Genomic DNA, 20,635 nt, shown 5'->3' on the forward strand with positions numbered 1-20,635 from the left:
TTGATTCAAACAACTAAAATGGATTCCCTTTTTCTGTTGAAAACTAAGTTCTATTTGAAAACTTTAGAACTGAAAAGTATCTTAGAGGTACCTAATTTAACTCTCTCCTTTTGTAGTTGAGGAAACTGAAGCACAGAGAGAAAGACTGATTGCCCACAATCACCCAGCTAGCTAGTAATAATTAAGAAGTGCCTTTTGGACCCATTCTGTGTCATCTTTTTCTTGGAAGTTGTGATATGAAAACCTGAGTTTATCTTAATATTAAAGCCATCTATGTTATTACGTAGCGTGGAGAAACACTTGAACAGATCTGGGAATTACAAGGAACGTTAAATGCAGGGGTTTTTTTTTTTTTTTTTTTTGGTTTGACAAAAGTGAAAAGTTGAAAGCAATCTGCATGTGTGCCAACAGGGAAACAGTCACATTCACTTTGTAACAGGCATGCTGTTGAATTTCTGAAGCACTAAAAAGAACAGAAATACTAAAATTGAAAAATCTCACCTGGTAAATTAACTTAAAGAAGTGACAGTTCTCAAGAATATACAGAGGACAGTACCCTCCTTATTCTTCCATGAATATGACAGGTACAGTAGACACAAAGAAAATTTAGAAAACAGGCACTTCAAGCAGATAAAGGCTGCCTCTGGAGAACAGGTAATGAATTAGGCAGTCTTTAACCTGGAATGTATTGGTTTTCAGTACAAGAGCAATGTATTACTCACATTATACTTTTTCTTTCGATGGCCTTTTAAATTTAGTTTTAGAGAAACCCAGCACAGATTATGATTCCTTCTCTACTTAATGAGAAACAGCGTTGGGTCTGTATCAAGCATACACATGAAGAATGAAACAAGGCCTTTGGGAAGATCTGTAAAAACAGGTTCAAAGGAGAAGCAGCATCAAGGACAGAGGGAACAATAGTGTAGCAAAGGCGAGAGGAGCTACTAGAGGGAAGACTGGGGGAGGGGAGCAGATGCAGGACGCCAGGGAGAAAACCTTGCTAAATGGCAAGCCGTATTCGCAGGGGCGGGGGAGGAAATGCGCAACTGCGCTGCGCAAGCGCAAGCAGCCCCAGGTAGCCGCCGTAGCGGAAGCGAAGCCACCTAGAGCCACTGCGCCGTGCTGATTGCTGCTGCGCGTGCGCAGACGGTCCGGGGCCTGAGTCTTCATGCTTGCCGCCTCTGCTGCTTCCTTCCTTGGATTTGAGTCTCGCGCTTTCTTCTATTGCTCGCCCGCGGACTCGCGCCCCTCTCGCGCCCCGGGCCACCAAGCCCGGGGAAGAGGTTGGAAAGGGCTGTTGATCGCCGCCTTTCAATTGTGCGTGGGGCGGCCATGTCGGCCGGTGAGGTCGAGCGCCTAGTGTCGGAGCTGAGCGGCGGGACCGGAGGGGATGAGGAGGAAGAGTGGCTGTATGGCGGTACGGAACTTCCTGTCCCTGTTTCTCCCGGGTTCTGTCAGGCCTCCCCTCCCGGCCCGCAGACGGCCAGTGTCCCGGATCCTCCGCACCCGCGCCCCGGGCCTGCGATAGCACCCTGCCGGGCCTGACTTAGGCCCTGCGCTGCGTGCGCATCCTCGCCGCGGCCGCGTCTTCCGCCCACGCCCCCAGCCCGCACCCTCCGCTGGGCCCCGGGACTCGGGCGCTTGGCTGGGTTCTCCGCCTGGACCTCGTGGTAGCCTCGTCTGCACGCCTTTTAGGTCTGCCTTTTCTCTCCGTTCTTAGGTGTGTTCAGTGTTTTCTCTTTTGCCCGTTGCCACAGGGTACTGTCCCTGATTTTTTTTTTTTCCCTCCAGAAAGTCATTGTGTAATAATAAATACAGTGAATGCTGTAAAACTAACGTCTTGTTTCTTGATGGCCAGTTTGCATAGAATGCATCTATAAAGGTACCTCCTTGTCCGAAAGTCGTGCTTAAAAATATTTTTTTTAAAAGGCAGAAAGAGATGGAATACATTATGATCCATAAAGAAAACCCTGAATGTCTCCCGTATTAAGGTGAAGCTCTTCTTTTTTAAGAGGCTGCTGTTTAACCCACATCGTAGAAGTGTCTCATGACCCTTAGGCTTAAGAGTTTTCATTTTTAGCTCATGCATTTTTCTCTAATGACTTTTGTAGTTTCCTCTTGAAGGGAACTTGATATCAGCCTTTTAACTTTAATTAAATCGTAATCTCTCTTGTTGCACAAGATTTGAAAGTATTTGTTTCGTGCCTAAAGCGTAAAAATTTTGATTCATTTACTATAGTATAAAGATGCATGTTGGGCATCATGCAGCCCCTCACTTACGTAAATTTGATAAAATTCATTCTCTTAGGTGCATTAGTAATACTCTCTAAAATGTGTGTGAGATTTCTATCGAAAATCCAGGAGTCTTCAGTACTTCGTATTTTTTTTCTTAAAAGACGTGTCTTGTTCAGTAATTACAGGGTGATCTAACTTTGGATATGCTTATAGGCCCATGGGACGTGCATGTGCACAGTGATTTGGCAAAGGACATAGGTTAGTGCTTGTGATGATCACTTCAGATTTTCATAATACTGCTTTGTTTAGAAGCTTGATTTATTTATTTATCCTATTTATTTTATTTGGTAGATGAAAATGAAGTTGAAAGGCCAGAAGAAGAAAACGCCAGGTTAGTGAAATTTCTGTTGATGGCTTACACAAATGTATGATGCAGTGCTTCTGGCAACAAATTGTTAAAATTATTTTGTAATCATTGGCTTGGTCATAACATTTTGAGTAACCGGTTGGAGGACATTGTATCCTTTAGGTTTATTCCTATTTCAGGGCCCAATTTCATACCAATTTTGTCTTAAGACAATTTTTAAGGTTTGGGATTGACTGTTTTTCGTTACTGAATAACTTTTTACTCTTTGCTTTAGCTCAGTAGTGGAACATACATTATAGTCAACTGAGAAAAATATAATTAACCTAAGGAACTCTGAAAATAACTGCTTTTTAAATTATTAATATTTGTGATGGTATGTAATATGTTTTGCTTTTAATTTCGCTTTATATTCAAAGTAGAATTTTCCTTTATTTAATAGAAAGGTATAAATTTCTTTATAGAATGTATACCGGGGTCTAGAAATTTGCTATAAATTTCAAAACAATTCTTGCATAGAAATATATGGCTGTGTTGACTTTACTCTGACCTGATGGCTTAGTGTGTTAAATAATGAATGGAGGAGTAAAGAGCATTTGGATTTAAAAAGTGGAGGAGGTACAATTTCATGCCTAGTAGAATAGTTGCAATCAGATTAAAAATGTTAGTGAAGATATGGAGAAATTGGAACCCTTCCTGTGTTATTGGTAGGATTGTAAAATGGTGCCCCTGCTTTGGATAACTGTAGCAGTTTCCCCAAATGATGAAACAGTTACCATATGACAGAGCAATTTTACCTGTAGGTGTATACTTTAGAAAAATGAAAATAGACCTCCATATGTGTACTTGAATGTTCATAGCAGCATTATTCATAATAGTTATAAAATGTGAACAACTCAAGTGACCATTAACTGATGAATGGGTAGATTAAATGTGAAACACTCATATAATGGAATACTGTTGGGAAAAGAAGTACTGCTAATTGTTACCAAAGGGACAAACTTTGAAAACATTGTATTAAGTCAACAGTGCCAGTCACCAAGGACTGCATATTGTGTGAGTTGACTTACATGAAATGCACACAACAAGCAAATCCAGAGGCAAGAAGATTAGTGTTTGGGGCAGGGGGAAGTGCAAGTGACTGCTGATAGATACAAGATTTCTTTTGTGATCCAGGCACATGGTTTGGAATTAGTTATGATGACTGCATTGTGTGAATATGCTAAAACTCATTGTATTTTTACCCTTTGAATGGATGGATGGAAATTGTATCTCATTAAAGTTGTTATAACAACAATTAAAAAATGGCAAAGAAATGAATTGAGAACAAGTAGCAGTAGTTGAGGAAGAGGTAAAATTACAGAATTTTTCCTTTCTCATATAACTCCTGTAATTTTCTTCATTCATTGCTGTATATCTGAAATTTAGTTTTGAGATTTATGTATATGATTCAGAACCTAATCTTTTTTTTTTGGTCTGTTTGAGACAGGATCTTGCTATGCAGTTCAGCCTGTCCTTGAGCTCACTTTGTAGCCTAGGCTGGTCTCAAACTCACAACGATCCTCCTGCCTCAGCCTCAGCCTCCCGAGTGCAGAGATTACAAGCGTGAGCCACCACGCCAAGCTAACAAACATTGAGACCTAGTAATATTGAGCATACATATTCTTTTTTCTTCTTCTTTTTCTTCTTTTTTTTTTTTTTTTGGTACCGGGGCTAGAACTCACAACCTCGTACTTTCCAGGCAGGCACTTATGCCACTGAGCTAAATCCCCAGCCCTAGTACCTAATCTTAATATCAACCACAAATTTGGGATTAAGTTATAAATCTACAGTCTTGACATTTGCTTTCTGTGAACTTTAATTCTCCAATACATACCCAAATAAAATGTGTTATAGAGAAGTCATCTTTTACCCTCCCTGAGTGTCACTGTCAAAACTTTTTATATTTCTTATTAAAACTTAGAGAGCTGTTGGTTTTATTTCATGAGAAAAATATTTATCTTTAAATTTTATTTTTCTAGAAAACTTACATAACTTTATCAAATTTGTCACATACTAATGATGATAGTGAATTAAAACTTCTAAAAGAGTAGGTCCATTAGGAAAAAGAATTTTGCACACCTAGTATCTAGCTTGGTATTATTGCCCTATGTAAGGTAGGCACCTGCGAATGGAATTTGCCACAGCTTCTTTGTGACTGGTTCGTTGCTGACCACTGTCTTAAACCCATGTATTACACTGTCTCTGTTACACTGTTTTGTCCATTTTAATTTTGGTAGTAGTATACTATTTTGTGACATATAAAAAGCAAGTGACAGTGTAATACCCAGCACACGTGTATGCACACAAACCAAACCAAGAAAACAAGTGGAACTTGTATCTAGTTATCTAAAAGTTATTTAGGTAGGAATTACATGTATTTGAAGATGGTAGTTGAATATTTCTCTTGAGTCAAGCATTAGAACAAGGAAAATCTTTGTGTGTGTGTGTGTGTGTGTGTGTGTGTGTGTGTGTGTGAGAGAGAGAGAGAGAGAGAGTGGTACTGGAGATTGAACTCACAACCTCACACTTGCCAGGCAGGTGCTTATGCCGCTGAGCTAAATCCCTGGCCAACAAGGAAAATCTTAACAGTTAAAGTTTTAGTTTCTTTTTTTCAGGGTTGGTGTTCTAAAATGCCTCTGTAGATGAAATTTAATAGATTGAATTTATTAATTTGAGAAAATTGAAGTTTAGAAGAGATTAGCAGAAATCTAATGAGGAGTCCTGACCTGTGGAAATAGTTGAATATTTTTCTCAGAAGTAATTCTAAATTTTTCCTGAGAGACGGCCCAAACTAATTTGTTACTGTGTACATCAATTTTCCTATTTGTAAAATGAGGTGATGGCTAATTCCTGTCAAAATTAAAATTATGAAAATACAAGAATCTAGTTGGCATTGGTTAACTTTGAGCATAAATCTTATGAATGTGACTTAAAATGTATCTTAATGTATATGACTCAAAGGAAATCAGACAAGTATGCATGTTAACTGAATACTGAAACAGTGTGATCATATCATAAATCTGTGTTTTATCTACACCAAAGGAAAGAAGAATATTTTTATTTATTTTATTTTAAAGAGAATAAAACAAAAGAGCAGATCAGAACAAAACAATGCAATCAACACAGGATTTTAAAACAAGACAAGAAATCAAGAGTGGCTACCATATTGTCTCTTGTTATCTTCGAAATAGTTGTCTGTATCTTCACACACGATGAATTCAAGCAAAACAATATAGTATAAAACTAGAAAGCAAAAGAATAAAAGCATTACAGGCCTTCAAAACCAGACAATAGGAAAATCAATAATGGCTACCATAATGTTTATAGTTCTCTTTGAAATAGCTGTCCAAAGAAGAATCCATTTTACATAGCTGTTGGTAGTTACCTGGCACACAGTAGATATTTAGTAAAGATTTAGTATCAAAATTAAGTTTGCTGCATCCTTGTAAAATGTAAAGACTTGAATTTTATCCCACTATCAAATTGCCAGTCATTCACAAATTCAGCAGCATTTTCATTTACTCCTAATGTGCTCTTATTTTCTCTGCACTTCTGGGAGTTGAACCCCCTGCCTTACACATGCTAGTCAAATGCGCTGCACCCTAGTTGTTACTTCTAATGTTGAGTGTTGTTGTAATCAGGGTTTACAAGGGAATGGATTTAATACAGGACATGTAATTTATAGTATTATTTTATAGTCACCCAAAGAGTTAAGTGCAGAAGAGTGCAGGAGAATTCATGTCCTGTGCAAGTGTCTATGAAGGATGTGCACTGGGAAGGCCCTCAGTAGTGGAAGCTAGAAAGTCTGCACCAGTGGGACAAAGTGCCTGTGCCAGGGGACTGAAGGTTCTACACTGGAACCAGGAAGCAGTGCCCAAGTTAATGATTAGACCTTCCCTGAAAAGAACTGTAGTCATCCTCAGCAACAGCGATGACCCAGGCTCCTCCAAAGATGACAGCAGCTGAGTTCATACTAGGAAAACTAGCATGACAAGCTTCTCCAAGAGAGTGAGCAGCACACCATCTTTCCCTCCAGTTCTCCCTTGGTACTGTGGGAGCAGTCCTGTGGTGGGCCTTCCATGTCTTCCACGTCTAGAACCATGCTGATACAGTTCAGCTGGGTATTACAAACTGACCATTAGTTAATCCACTACAGTCCCCCCAGCCAACTTGATAACCAGACACATTTCGTTAAACCATAGTCTCATGAAGCAGATTTGTGAAAACTTGACATGTCTTGAACTGTAAAGATTTGTATTTCTATAACAATTACATATATATATATATATATATAGTTTTTATTACACTCATTTCCACATCAAAAACATAATCAGAAGCTTCTCAGAATTCAAGATTAATACCACAATACTTTGACTAAATAACCTGATTATCAACATACATCTACAAACTACATTATTTAAGAGAGCTATTACATTCACAATCCTTGCTTCCCATTAACTTTTAACAACAGGGCATGGCAACACTAAGAAACACAGCAAGGAATCTCCTGCATTTCAGACACACTCTGCCTCTGGTGAAAGGCTTAGGTCATTTTTTTTATTGTCCTGTTGCTTCTCAAAAACCATGTTCTCCTCTATTTCATCCTTGCAGTCCACAGCTCCAGTGGAGCCTTCCTGCTGGCCAAAAGAACAACCATGCCTCTAATCCAATAGTAGACTGCATTGGAATTTTTCTCATACCCAAGCTCTTTTAAGTGCAAGCAAGTGCAGACCATCTTCCTGCCAAAGCAAAACCACCTGAGATCCAAAACCAGTGCAGTCCTTTTTAGTAGAAGCCTCCTGAGCCTCATCCTAACTGGCAGCATTTCTATCAAAATCTGATTTTCCAGGCTCTGACTGGAGTCTGCCATATAGTTTATGGCCTATGGGGGCTGCCATTTTGGCCAGTCTCTCAAAAATCTCTCCAAATTAATTTCCAAGTGTCTTAAGTCACGTGACCAGGCAGTGTCCCAATTCCTAGTACCAATTTTGTTGTAATCAGAGTTTGCATGGGAATAGATTTAATACAACCCTTAATTTATAGGATTATTTTATGATAGTCACCCAAAAAGTCAAATGCAGATGAATGCAAGAAATCCATCCACATACTAGAGATGTAAGGAATCCAGCTGAAGTCCTGGATCCCATGGCATTTTTCTGCACTATTAGAAGACCTAGAGACCATAACAGTGTCCTCCAGAAGTCCATCTAGAGGCCTAGAATCTTCAACAAGGTCTTATGCAGGTCTGTATCAAGGAACTGCTTTGGGAAGGCCCAACCAAAGGTCAGTGGTGGGAGCTAGAAAGTCTGCACCAGCAAGATGAAGGATCTGTGCCAGCAGACAGAGATTTGCACTGTAGCCAGGAAGCTACGAGAGAAGAACCTGAGCGCTTTTGAAAAGAACCACAGCCATCCTCAGCAACAGCATGGAGTTGAGCCCTTCCGAAGATGAGAACATCTTTCCTAGAAGCTTCTCTAGGAAAATGAGCAGCATACCATCTTTTCCTCTCCAGTTCTCCTTTGGTGTTCTTGGCAACAATCTTCTCAGGTGGACCTTGCATGTCCAAGACTATGCTGATTTGTTCAGCTGGGTGTTACAAGTCGACCATTACTTAATCTACCAGAAGTACTTATTTTATGCAAACTATTAGCAATAACAGGGAAAAAGACACATTTTCCCATTCTTGTTCTTACTATCCAAAGGAGATAATCTCTTTCGAAACAACACTAAATTTATCATATTGGCACAGAAACATGGGTCTGTATGACCCATATTTATTCTTTGGAATATTTCTATTGATAAATTACTCATTTTATTTTTATTAAACGAGTAGTTAATAGGAAAAAATCATAAAAGTATTGTTTTATTGTATTTTATAAAATATAAAAAAGTATTGTTTTATAAAACAAAATTTGCAACATTGACTTTTTTGGTGTAGAAAGTGTTAAAAAAGAACAATACAAATTTTGGGATTTTTTTTTTTTGGTACCGGGGATTGAACTACTACTGCAGGCTTGCAAGGCAGGTATTTATGCCACTGAGCTAAATCCCCAGCCCCACAACACAAATTCTGATAATGAAAATACCAATAATACTTTGTGAAAAAAAATAATCTCAGGGCCAGAGATTTAGCTCAGTTGCCATACGCACATACTTGGCAAGTGTGGGAGGTTGTGAGATTGATCCCTGATATTAAAAAAAAAAAAACACCCTAATCACAAGTAGGACACACATGACAACAAAACATTCCATATACACATATCATTTTTCCTGGCAGCACTTGTGTTTTGTTTTCCTAGGTTTTTTGTAGCACGTACTTCATATCTCAGTGGTCTTTCTGTTTTGTCAGGAGGTTCTTGTTATACTGTGTGTAGTCATCAGGAACATAAAATAACAATAAAGTACTCTTCATATGTATTGTGTATTTAGAATAGACAGCATCTTCACATCAGCTGTACTTGCTTACAAAACCTAAAAGGTAACATCAGAAATAAATTCCTATATGAACTATAATGAAAATAACCAAGAACTGTACAACAAAAATAATCTTTGCTTCAGCAGTCACACCAAGACAGTCTTCACGTGTAACAACTGCATACGTTTCATGCATCAGTAAAATATCGCACATGTAAGGAATGCTTAGAATAAACATCAACATTTTCATAGTAGCTGTTTCCTTGCTTACAAAATCTAAAAGATAACATCAAAAATAAAAACCTATGTGAATTACACTGTAAACACAAGTAAGTGTATCACAGAAATAAGCTTTGCTTCAACTGCCATAGCCAAGGCAGTCTTCACACATGAATGCTTCACACACATATGCTTCGTACATATTTGTGTATACACAAATATCACTTCCGCTGATGGCACTTACTTATGTTTTGTTTTCCTATACGGTCTTGTAGGCCACAGTTGACATCCTCTTGGGTTTCCTGTAGTAATAGTATGTCTTTGTGATACAACTCCTGCTTGTTCACCTGTCAGCTCACCAGTGTGCTCAACAATGTTTTCACATAGTTTCATAGGCAGAAACATTTTGTTTTTTCTCTGCTGTGTGATCTCTTATGAGCTCCATTCCCAGTCCTCTAAGAAAATTTCTTTGTGATACTTTGCATGTGTTATTTTCTATGTGTCAAATTGTGCCACATACAATTAGGCCTGAGTGAAACACATCCATTGGCCCACAACATCTGTTCTACCTTTGGATGCAGAGAGTTTCCATCCTAGATTTCCTTTCTTCAAGGTTTCCCTGTCAGTATTTCCATCATGGTACAGTGTTGACCTCAGCAGTACCAGTTTGTTTTCTTCACTATGTATTAAGCCAATGTTATATCTTTCTGAAATCCAAAGATTGTACTATACAATTCTCTGTTTTGAAATTGCAATATTTCACTTGGAATTTCTGCTTTGTTCTTGCGTACAGTTCCTGTACTGATCAACTTGTACTCTGGTAGCAAATGTAACGTCAGTTGGAAACTGGTAAACCAGTTGTCGTATGTCACATCCCAGTAGTTTGGGAGATGGGAGCGACAGTTCGTTCACAACATTTTGTTTATTACTACACAAATAAGGACCTGATGGTTGAGTTCCAGGATAAATGTCTAAATTGAAAGCATAATAAGTCTTATATACAAGGGCATAAATTTTTATGCCATATTTCGACCTACTGCTTTTCAGTAAGTCTTACACATTCCTGTGATCACCATGAGAAAAATCCCTGCTAAGTAGTAGCAGATCTATGAATGCTTTCAGTTCAGTTAGTTAGGTGTCATATACATTTTTAAATATGGTTATTGGTGCATACAGAATGTTTTACCTGCATGTCAGCCTTTGTATATTTCACAGGATCTTGTGGCATTTTGTCTGTTACATTGAATGGCAGGGCTAGCATTCTGTTCAATAGTTTCACTCCTGCCAAGACTCTCACTGTATTTTTGGACCCAATTCCAACATTAGATCGTTTTTTTTGGTGGTGGGGGTGGTTACTGGGGATCAAACTCACGACCTCGCGCTTGCCAGGCAGGTGCTTATGCTACTTAGCTAAATCCCAGCCCAACATGAGAACATTCTATTTGATTGTGTAGCCATTTCACAGCATTTCAGCTAGTCACACATGTACTCACATTGCTGTTTTCGTCATTTGAGTCAAAAAAGTCTACATTCCCCATGTTTATATGGGTCAGTTTTTTTTTTTTTTTTTTTTTTTTTTTTTTTTGTCTTTTTGTTTTTTATCGGTACCACGGATTGAACTCACGATCAGACACTTGCAAGGCAGGTGCATATGCCGCTGAGCTAAATCCCCAGCCCTATGGGTCAGTTCTTGCTCCATTTCACTGTGACAGGAGTTCGGCTTACATGGCCAGTGTCAGAATCATCATCATCATCAGCCCACACCACTGTTCTGTAATGAAAGCATGTATTTTACTATAATGGATGTCAGTAATCTGATGCTGCACTCTGACCTCCAAAATTTTCAAATCTGGTTTTTAATGTGCCATTGTACTGAACTTTACCAGAAAAATCAAAAGAAAACTTACTTTAACAAATTTTGGAGTGACGTGGGTCTTTTAGACCCTCTGTTATACTTGGATAAACATACACAGATGTTGCATAGTGTGGGTAAAAATCCCATTTGGTTACTTTTGTACATGTGCACACACATTGCTGTTCATCATAGCAAGTGGGTAAACACAGAGATTGCTTCCTGTGTCTCAGGGAAAGGCATTGAGACACATAACAGTGTGTTATTACACTGAAGTGCAAATTTATGGTAGGAAAGTAAGGGATGGGCCTGCTGCACCCAATGTTATGCTCCTAGGGTTTTTAATACACAACTTTTAAAGTCGTATAATCAATATGTCCTTTCAAAAGCAATGTCTGATATAGGCACCTTTTGTTGTTTGTAGTGCTAATCCTCCATCTGGAATTGAAGATGAAACTGCCGAAAATGGCGTACCAAAACCGGTAACATAAACATGAAACTTTGAAATCTAATTACTTTTGTACTTAAAACCTTAACCAGTAACTTTGTAGTTGCTTAAAAATAAAGCAGACATTTACCATAACCTTCTGTATTCTGTGTGATCTGGCGTCTTATATCTCCTTCATTTGGTATCATCAGAAAAATTGGTAAGAGCTTAGGAAAACAAATAGTGGGAAGAGACTACAGAAAAATATAACGTGAAAGGCTTGATGTGCTTTCAAAAACTGAATGGTTATAGAAATACTGAATAGATCATGGTGAGATTGATTCTCAAAGCAATCATTGCAACCTGGAACCTAAGTTTAATTAAATGTTACAGTTTTCTAGCAGTTATCTTTTTATGTGTGAATAGTCCCGAATTTCATACCTATTAAATGGATATTTTGGGAAGCCTATGAACATTTGTACATTTTAATCTGAGAGAAAGAAGAAAATTTATTTTGCAGAGTTGAACTTGTGTATGAAATGTATTTTACTTAAGTAATCTTACTTACTACGTATAACTAAGTACTTACAGTAGTAGCTTTTTAGAGCCATAAAAAATTCAGAAATGGCTTCACTTTAAAAATGCAACTTATTTTTACAGTGATTTGCTTATGGGTATAAATGAATACTAACAGTAATCAGATTACTATTTGGTGCTTTTTAACCTTCCTCTTATTTATGTAAGAAGAAAAGAATTTCTCAAATATTGATGCGCCAAGATTTTCTTAAGTACTTACTTTTTATGACGTTATCTGGTGGATATCTTACTACATTGGTTTAGATCCTTTTTGCAGTAAGGGCAGTTGTAAATAGAAAAAAATTTGTCATGTAGAACATTAAAGTTGCAAATGAATTAAAATACAGTAAGTAGCAGCTTTATGAACTTGTAATTTTTTTCTTTAAAACTATATTTCAAAACAAATTTTTAGTTGTCTTGCAATGTATTATTGAGTGGATTTTATAATTGTTTATGTTGGTGTAGAAAGTGACTGAGACTGAAGACGATAGTGATAGTGACAGTGATGATGATGAGGATGATGTCCATGTCACTATAGGAGACATTAAAACAGGAGCACCACAGTATGGGTAAGTTATTTTTAATTAACAGTCTGTGAAAGCTACGTAGTAAATTTATAGTGTCTGTATCAGTGTCTATTGTGTTTAAATTTTCTATCTCAACATGATGCAAAAGAACTCTTAATTAAAATTTCCCCACAAAGATAATTCTTTACTAGATATAGAGTTAGTTAACTAGGGAGCAAAAGCAGCAGTTTTTGATTCCTGCATTTAAAATATTTTTTAAAGAATTGAGTGCCTCAAATTCTGTGGTTAGAATTGGATAACCTTAAATTTTAATTTTGTTTTTCATTCTTTCACATTATTATTCGTGCAGACTTTAGGCTCCCAATTTGAGGGAGGCTAACAAAATAGTATCAAATGTATTACTTTTGCCTTCATAGGTTATTTTCAAGCTGTTAATTATTCATTAGGCTTTTTATGTGAATGTAATAGTTTCAGGTTCTACAAATTGAATCAAGAAAACAGATTGTCGTTGTCTCATTGAATGCATAAAGAATCATAAATAGAAGAAAGGATTGTCTTAAAAGTATCTATGCATTGGAATTTTGTTATACTAGTAGAATTGAGTCAGCATTTTTTGTTTTTCAAAACGGCTCTATAGCCAGGAGACATACATATATTGCCAGCACTCAGGAGGCCAAGGCAAGCAAATCTCTGTAAATTCAAGGCCAACTTTGACCACATAGTTCAAAGCAAGCGTGGACTAATTTAAAAAAATTAAATTGGTTCTTAAATTTGTGCGTTGGGTGAATAAAATCATAAAATAATTTCACTAATTTCATTAAGCAGTCCTACCTGGAATCAGTCAGTATACTGTATATGTAAATACTTGTGAAAATTTTATTGTTCAGTAAGCTGCTTTTTTGAGAAGTTCTTTTTCAGGAAGATTAAAGATACTCAGTTACTGCTCTAGTGAACTTTGCATTATAATGATGACTATGTAGTTCTTAGGGCAACTTTTTAGGGAGTGAAGAGACTCAATAAAGATGAAGAGTCTTACTGTGCTATGCATTTCCCACTTGGGAAAATGAAGATTTAGTGTGGATTTTATAGTGTAATCGTCATAGGTCTTTCTACTAGCAGGGCTTTTATCATCTGCATTATGATAACTGTTGCATGTTCAGTAGATTTTGTTAAATCAGATTGTTTGTATTTGCAAGTGTATGACTATGGAAAGCAAAATATATTTCTTATATATCGCTTGAAGATCAAAAGAAAGCCAGGAAGAATATAAAATTTGGTAAAATATTTACTTTGTGCACAGTATTTTTAGAGTCTTACTTATTTTTATGACAAGGTCTCACTATGTAGTTCAAGCCAGCCTTGAATTCACTATGTAACCAAGACTGGCCTGGAACTCACAGTGATCCTCCCATCCAAATCCTGCAGTTGCTGGAATTTCAGGCATGTGCACCATGCCTGACTAGAGGCTAATTTAAAGAGCAAAAAATGTGTTGAAAGAGTACTAGGTATTGTAAGTTGTTAGAAAGTGCAAAATAACATTTTTTAGGAAACTGTGCTTTTGTTAAAGTTTATTTTATACATCAGTTAAATATAAAGAAAGTAGATCAAAGCAGGAATAATTGTTACCACCGAGATTCATCCAGACATTTACACTTTCTTTTCATTTTTTATTATAATAAATTCAGTTAAGATTTTTAATAAGTATTTTTAAGCAACCATTTGTCCGGCCAGTGTCTAACCATAAGTGACTATTTTCACTTTTATATTTTTCCATCTTAACCATGATACAGAAGAACTCTTAAAATTTCACCATGCAAATACTTGTCTTAATGGTAAAGTTAACTAATTAGAGAGAGTTGGTGGAAACACCAGTTTTTTATTTCAGAGTTAATTAATTGATGATGGGATATAAGAAAAAAAATGAAATAGCCCTTATTTTTCAGAAATAGGAAAACAGGTAAGTGGGAGATAATTTCAGTGCAATGTAAGTGACAGAAGTATATACAAAGTGATTTAAAACTTTGATCCTTGCTAAAAGCCTACAAATGTTGAGGATTCCAGAGATATCATTCCAGCTTGCTTAAATAAGTCTTGTGTCAGGCAGAAAACTGATAAATTTAGACAAAGGGTGCTGCTTAAATAAGTAAGTGATCATAGTGGAAACATTTGTTAGAGCTGCTACTTAACTGGAGGTAGGTGAAAACGGGGGATGAAGTTTCTTAAAGAAGAGATTATGATGTTTTTGTACATCCTTGTGGAACTTTAGAAGTTTTTTTAGATGGATTAGATTATGTAGAAAGATACATTTAGTAGCAATAGTTGGAATGGATTTGATGAAGAGAAATTAGCTACTATTTGTCGTTGGTCAGCTAAGATGACAATCTGATGCAGCAGTATGTAGCAGATGTATACAGTAGCATAGGGATGGGTGGATAAGAAAGTTATTTGGGTGAGCAGTGAATGAAGTAGTACCATGATTAACTGGTTAGTTGTACATGAAGACTTAAGGAAGTAGTAACTTAAGGGTTTCTTTTTTTTTTTTTTGAGACAGAGTCTCACTATGCAGTTCAAGCTGACCTTGAGCTCACTTGGTGCCCCAGGCTGGTCTCAAACTCCAAATGGTCCTGCTTCCTCAGCCTCTTTAGTGCTAGGATTACAGGCATGCACGACCACTCCTGGCAAGGGTTTTTTGAGTAGTCCATTGAATACATAATGGGAGGAACAAGTTAAAAAGATTTAACACATCTTTTTTTTTTTTTGTACTGGGAATTGAAACTCAGGACCTTGTGCTTGACAGGTAGACACTGTGCCACTGAGCTATATCCCCAACCCCAAATGTCAGTTTAAATAGACACATTTTCTTTTAGGAAACTTAAGTGTATCTGACGCTTAGTGGAGCCTGAGACTTTATGGATCACAGTGGTCTGTTGGACAGTGTATCAGATTTTCTGCAGGCAATTTTCTGTACAGCAAAGCTTCTGTGCATGCACAGAATATAAAGACATGATGGCATTTTTAAAAAAGTATTGAAAGTAACAGAAGAGGCAGTGAAAGGTAGCCCAGTAGGGACAGGGTATAGGATGCACAGAAGCTCATTTAGCAAACATTTATGGCTCATATTCATAAGGTTCATTGATTTTTTTTTTTCCTCCTGTAGCAGTCCTATAAGAGCACAGTTTCAATATTGTCCTTGATTTTTGTAAAGCTTATTAGCTTTAAAACTAGAATGTATATACGTCATACTATACTTTGATATTTCTTAGGTGCTTTTGCTATACTAAATTTGACTTGTTGACATGTAAGGATTGTGAAGACAGGAACCATATTTATCTAGCTCCTCATTTTCCATCCTTCATTTAGACCAGTAATGGTAGACCTATGGTACACGTTATTATTTTTCTTCTAGGCCAAACGATGTTAGTGTCCAAATTGTTTTTTTTGAAACTAAAACCTCAGTATTCAGGTTTGGTTGAGGTATTGGCACTTTGTGATAAATACTGTAAATTTAGGATTCTAGTTTAGCTACTTGTCTCTAAAAGATTTACCATCACTGGTCGAGACCAGTTTTGGACATATTGTCTTGCTCAATATGCATTTATTAAATGAATCACTTTTCAACTTGGTAATGATAGTAACAGTTTAATTTCAGCTACTTTATAAGTTTTTGCATTTGTAGCAATGGAGCTACGCTTATTTATATATTTTACTGCATTTGTCCTTTTAAAAAAAAAGTAAAAGGAACTGGGTGTGTGAGTCTAAGGCCAGCCTGAACTACATAGTGAGACTCTGTCTCAGAAAACCAACAAAACAAAGGTAAAACACAAAAATAATAGTGGTAATGTAACTTAAGTCTGAGTTCTATAGATTTACTAAATTGAAGATAAACACAGATTTTTTTTTTTTTTTTTTTTTGGTCTTTTTCCTTTATTTATTTATTTATTTATTTGTTTTTTTGTCTTTTTTCTTTTTATCGGTACCGGGGATCAAACTCACCACCACCTGCTTGCAAGGCAGGTACTTATGCTGCTGAGCTAAATCCCCAGCCCTTTTTTTTTTTTTTTTTTTTTTTGGTCTTTTTTGTTTTTACCAGTACCGGGGATCGAACTCACGACTTCCTGCTTGCAAGGCAGGCATTTATGCCGCTGAGCTAAATCCCCAGCCCTGTCTTTTTCCTTTTTATCGGTACCGGGGATCGAACTCACGACTGCCTGCTTTACAAGGCCGGCACTTATGCCGCTGAGCTAAATCCCCAGCCCCTAAAACACAGATTTTTATTAGGCAAACCAAAAGCAATGAATCATTGTAAGTCCAGTTGACTAAATTTTTGAGGGAAAAAGAACCAAATTAAATAACAAATTGTGAGAAATACACCACTGACCATTTATCTATAACTTCATGTCCTAGTAACATATTTGTTCACTATGATTCTTGCCTTCTTCATCCAATTCCTTATGTCCTCTTCTCGTATGTAAACTTAATTATTTTAGTTAGAATGTTTGATTTTTCTACTCATATAAGGATGCTTGAAAGCAAGTAGAAAACTGTCTTTAAATATCTTACAAAAAAATTTACATAAAGCTAATGGAGTTAAAGTACTTGACCAAGGTTATACAACTAATTGCTGACAAAACTTGAGTTTGAACATAGGTTTGTTGAACTTCTCTATCATGTGAAGGTGCATCACAGTAATTTTTTAAATGTATATGCTCATGTAGACAAAATTCAGATCAAGAAACATGACAAACATTTTAGAAGTTTCTCCCTTGCTCCTTGTCACCTAGCACCAGCACATTCTGCTTTACCCCAGGCTCTTTTAAAATTCATATAAATGAATTCATTTTGTAAACAAAGTACTCCATGGATGTTTGAAAGAGGTTTTATCAATAATATAAAATGTGGGGATGACTAAAACGGGATCACTGAATTTTTGGAACAAGATAGAGAAATCACTCTTGCAGTATTGCTGTGTATTGAAGAACTAGGAGGAAAGGAAATAGATGTCTGTAACTCCTGTGAAGTTTGGTACAGTGGGATATTGAAATAGGGGCAGGATGATTTCTGAGATAGGAAAATGTCAGACTTTTAAAAACGTATTTTTTTTAATTGAGCAAGTGGCAGGCTTTTAAAATTGATTTTTAAGACATTTTCTAAAATATGAGTGTGTTAGTCTGTCCATTTATAGCTATGTAGCCAAATATAGTACCATTGTTATTTGTGTGGATGTGTAACACATTACATAATATTACTGTGTTGTATCCTTTTATATTTCTCAGATAATTTTTTATTGATTTGTTTTAGGAGTTATGGTACAGCACCTGTAAATCTTAACATCAAGACAGGGGGAAGAGTTTATGGAAGCACAGGTAAAATTTATAGTTACATCACTAGGAAAAAGGGCATATGTCTTAAATAGCTCATAAGCAGATTATAATAGCTCTTTTAATGAATGAAATGAATAATGTTTTACTGTATGTCACAGACATCAACAAATTTTACATAAAGGTTCAGAGAGTAAACACTTTAGGCTGCACTGGCTATGTAATTCTGTATTATTCCTAGTTCTTACTGTTGTTATTGTTGTTCTTTTATAATTCTTTAAAAATTTTTCTTCACTCATTGTATAAAACTGATTTAAAACATGAAAGTTAGCAATTTCTTATTGGGACAATAATCCCTTATATATAAGTAATGAGTCCCTAATCTTTTTATTCAGCTTATCTTAATAGTTAAAGCATAAGGTTTGTTTTAACCTGCTTTTCCTTGTGGTAAAAAGTAAACATTGAATCCTTGCCATTTATTGTGCTAAGAATGGTAAAGCTGTGTTAATGTTCTCTGTTGTATACTCTAGTTTTTGCTTATGTAGCACCTTTATCATTTTGTATTTCTGTACAATAGGAACAAAAGTCAAAGGTGTAGACCTTGATGCTCCTGGAAGCATTAATGGAGTTCCACTCTTGGAGGTAGATTTGGATTCTTTTGAAGATAAACCATGGCGTAAACCTGGTAAGATTATTGTGGATTATATTATATTAATTTTAAAAAGTATTCATGTCATCAGAAAAATAATTTTGACCATCAGTTTAGGATATTGTTTTTTCCAGTATTTTTTCTTTTTCTTCTTTCCTTTCTTTTTTTACTTGAGCAGTTGATGACTGCTAAAACTTGTATGATTAAATCTTACTAGTGGCCTGATATTTCTTTGAATATAGACTTGAATATTGTTTATCATATGTTTTGATCAAAGTGTTTGTACTCTTTTTCTTTTGTGCTGGTTAATTTTGAAAAGTAAAATTAGAAGGAATGCTGACACCAATAGCACCATAGAATCGTATTTTTATGGTTCATATTTTTTATGCTCTACAGAGTTGAAATATTTGCACATTAAAACTGTGTTTGATCTGTAGGTGCTGATCTTTCTGATTATTTTAATTACGGGTTTAATGAAGATACATGGAAAGCTTACTGTGAAAAACAAAAGAGAATACGAATGGGACTTGAAGTTATACCAGTTACTTCTACTACAAATAAAATTACGGTAATTAGTAAACATTCCAGAATAGCCCTGTCTTTTCTAATGTCCTATTTGTATATCCTAAATAAGTCACTTTTCTCTATAAGTTTGGTTAAATGCTTATTGAAGTTTAAATTTTTCATTCTGTTTATCATGTTTGCTTTTTCCCTTCCTTTGCTTTTAAAGTTTCATGTTAATGATTATCTTATTTTCTTAGTTTCAAATCACAGACTAGCCATAGCTAGTTTGTCTTATATGGCCTATCAAGTAAAAATTGTGTGGTATCTTAATGGGGAATATGTTATTTAACTTAGGCCGAAGACTGTACTATGGAAGTTACACCAGGTGCAGAGATGCAAGATGGCAGATTCAATCTTTTTAAGGTGAATTTTAGTAAATTATCCTTGGTTGCTCTCATTTTTGTTCTTGAGTCTGCTCCCATACCACTATTGAAAGGACAAATTTAAAATGAAAATAGCTACCTTTCTTTCCAACCCTTCAGCTTCCTGGTGACTTACAAATTTGCTGATTGTTCTTCGGCGAGCATGTGTATTTATAGCTTATTATACTAACAAATGCCAAGTAAAACTATTCTTTGCTATATATTGAGATTATATTTTGTGTCTAGTACATATTTGCTTGTAAAATATAAAAGTCCATAGCAACAGATTAAGCCCTCATTGTGGATCATATTCTAATCTTTATCAGCACAATTAAAGGTTTATTTTTCTCAATTTTCTTTAAAAAGAAATGTTATTTATCTGACACAGAAATCATTGGTATGATTTCTCTTATAATTCAAGATGTTGTCTAGAATTTTATGTGTTCTCTGAGAGTCTCTGAGAACTCAAGAAATGGGATAAAGCAATTGATTTTTAAAATTAATATTTAGAAGGAGCAGTTTCTGTGACAGCATTTGTGTGTCAAGTCTGACTTCTGGCTTCCCCCTACCGTGGTACAATCACAGAGCTGGTCAAAACAGTAATATTTTCATACTTGTTTTCTTGAAATTTGGTTGAGTGTTCTGCTTTCTTTCTCTACTCTTTGATTCTTACATTGAATAACACTGGGGTGAACAATGAGTATGATTTACTGTAGAAACTTTTGTGGTCTGGATGTGGAACTCTGTGCCCATTGGGAGGACACGAGCCCTGTCCACTAAAATAAAGCCTTATGCAGTACATGTGCTCTATCTGCATATGTTCCACTCTGCTGGTCAGAGGTCTGCACAGAGAATTTAATTTAATTTATTATTATTTGGTACTTGTCCTGTTGTAAATATTTTGATGCTATCTGTGCTAATATAAATAGTTTATCAGGTTCTTTGGGGATATTGTCTACTTAGGCATTGAATTTTTTTAAATTCTTGATTATAATGAGTAGATAGACAAGGTGTCTTCATGAACTAGTTTGTAGTAAATCACAGTGTGATTAAAAAATTGCACTGAATATTTTAATACAAAAATAA

General features: G+C 36.0%; 1 protein-coding gene across 18 annotated transcripts in view; it reads left to right on the plus strand.

The window, feature by feature from the left end:
* The first annotated feature begins 1,097 nt into the window (after nucleotides 1-1,097).
* Fip1l1 (factor interacting with PAPOLA and CPSF1) overlaps nucleotides 1,098-20,635 on the plus strand; it is a 78,116-nt gene continuing 58,578 nt past the window's right edge. For 2 of the 18 annotated variants that reach the window (XM_063240433.1, XM_063240435.1), the window contains exons 1-8: nucleotides 1,099-1,417; nucleotides 2,587-2,626; nucleotides 11,551-11,608; nucleotides 12,595-12,698; nucleotides 17,955-18,019; nucleotides 18,552-18,659; nucleotides 19,061-19,191; nucleotides 19,482-19,550. In XM_063240433.1, coding sequence (XP_063096503.1) covers nucleotides 1,333-1,417; nucleotides 2,587-2,626; nucleotides 11,551-11,608; nucleotides 12,595-12,698; nucleotides 17,955-18,019; nucleotides 18,552-18,659; nucleotides 19,061-19,191; nucleotides 19,482-19,550 — 660 coding nt within the window. In that variant the 5' untranslated portion in view covers nucleotides 1,099-1,332. Of the gene's footprint in view, nucleotides 1,418-2,411; nucleotides 2,494-2,586; nucleotides 2,627-11,550; nucleotides 11,609-12,594; nucleotides 12,699-17,954; nucleotides 18,020-18,551; nucleotides 18,660-19,060; nucleotides 19,192-19,481; nucleotides 19,551-20,635 lie in introns of those variants that run through there. The other 16 variants (XM_063240434.1, XM_063240437.1, XM_063240443.1 and 13 more) reach the window with 14 other exon arrangements.

The sequence above is a fragment of the Cavia porcellus genome, unplaced genomic scaffold (genome assembly GCF_034190915.1).
Source record: "Cavia porcellus strain 051 isolate PalLab524CR breed Dunkin Hartley unplaced genomic scaffold, mCavPor4.1 scaffold_30, whole genome shotgun sequence".
Lineage (NCBI taxonomy): Eukaryota > Metazoa > Chordata > Mammalia > Rodentia > Caviidae > Cavia > Cavia porcellus.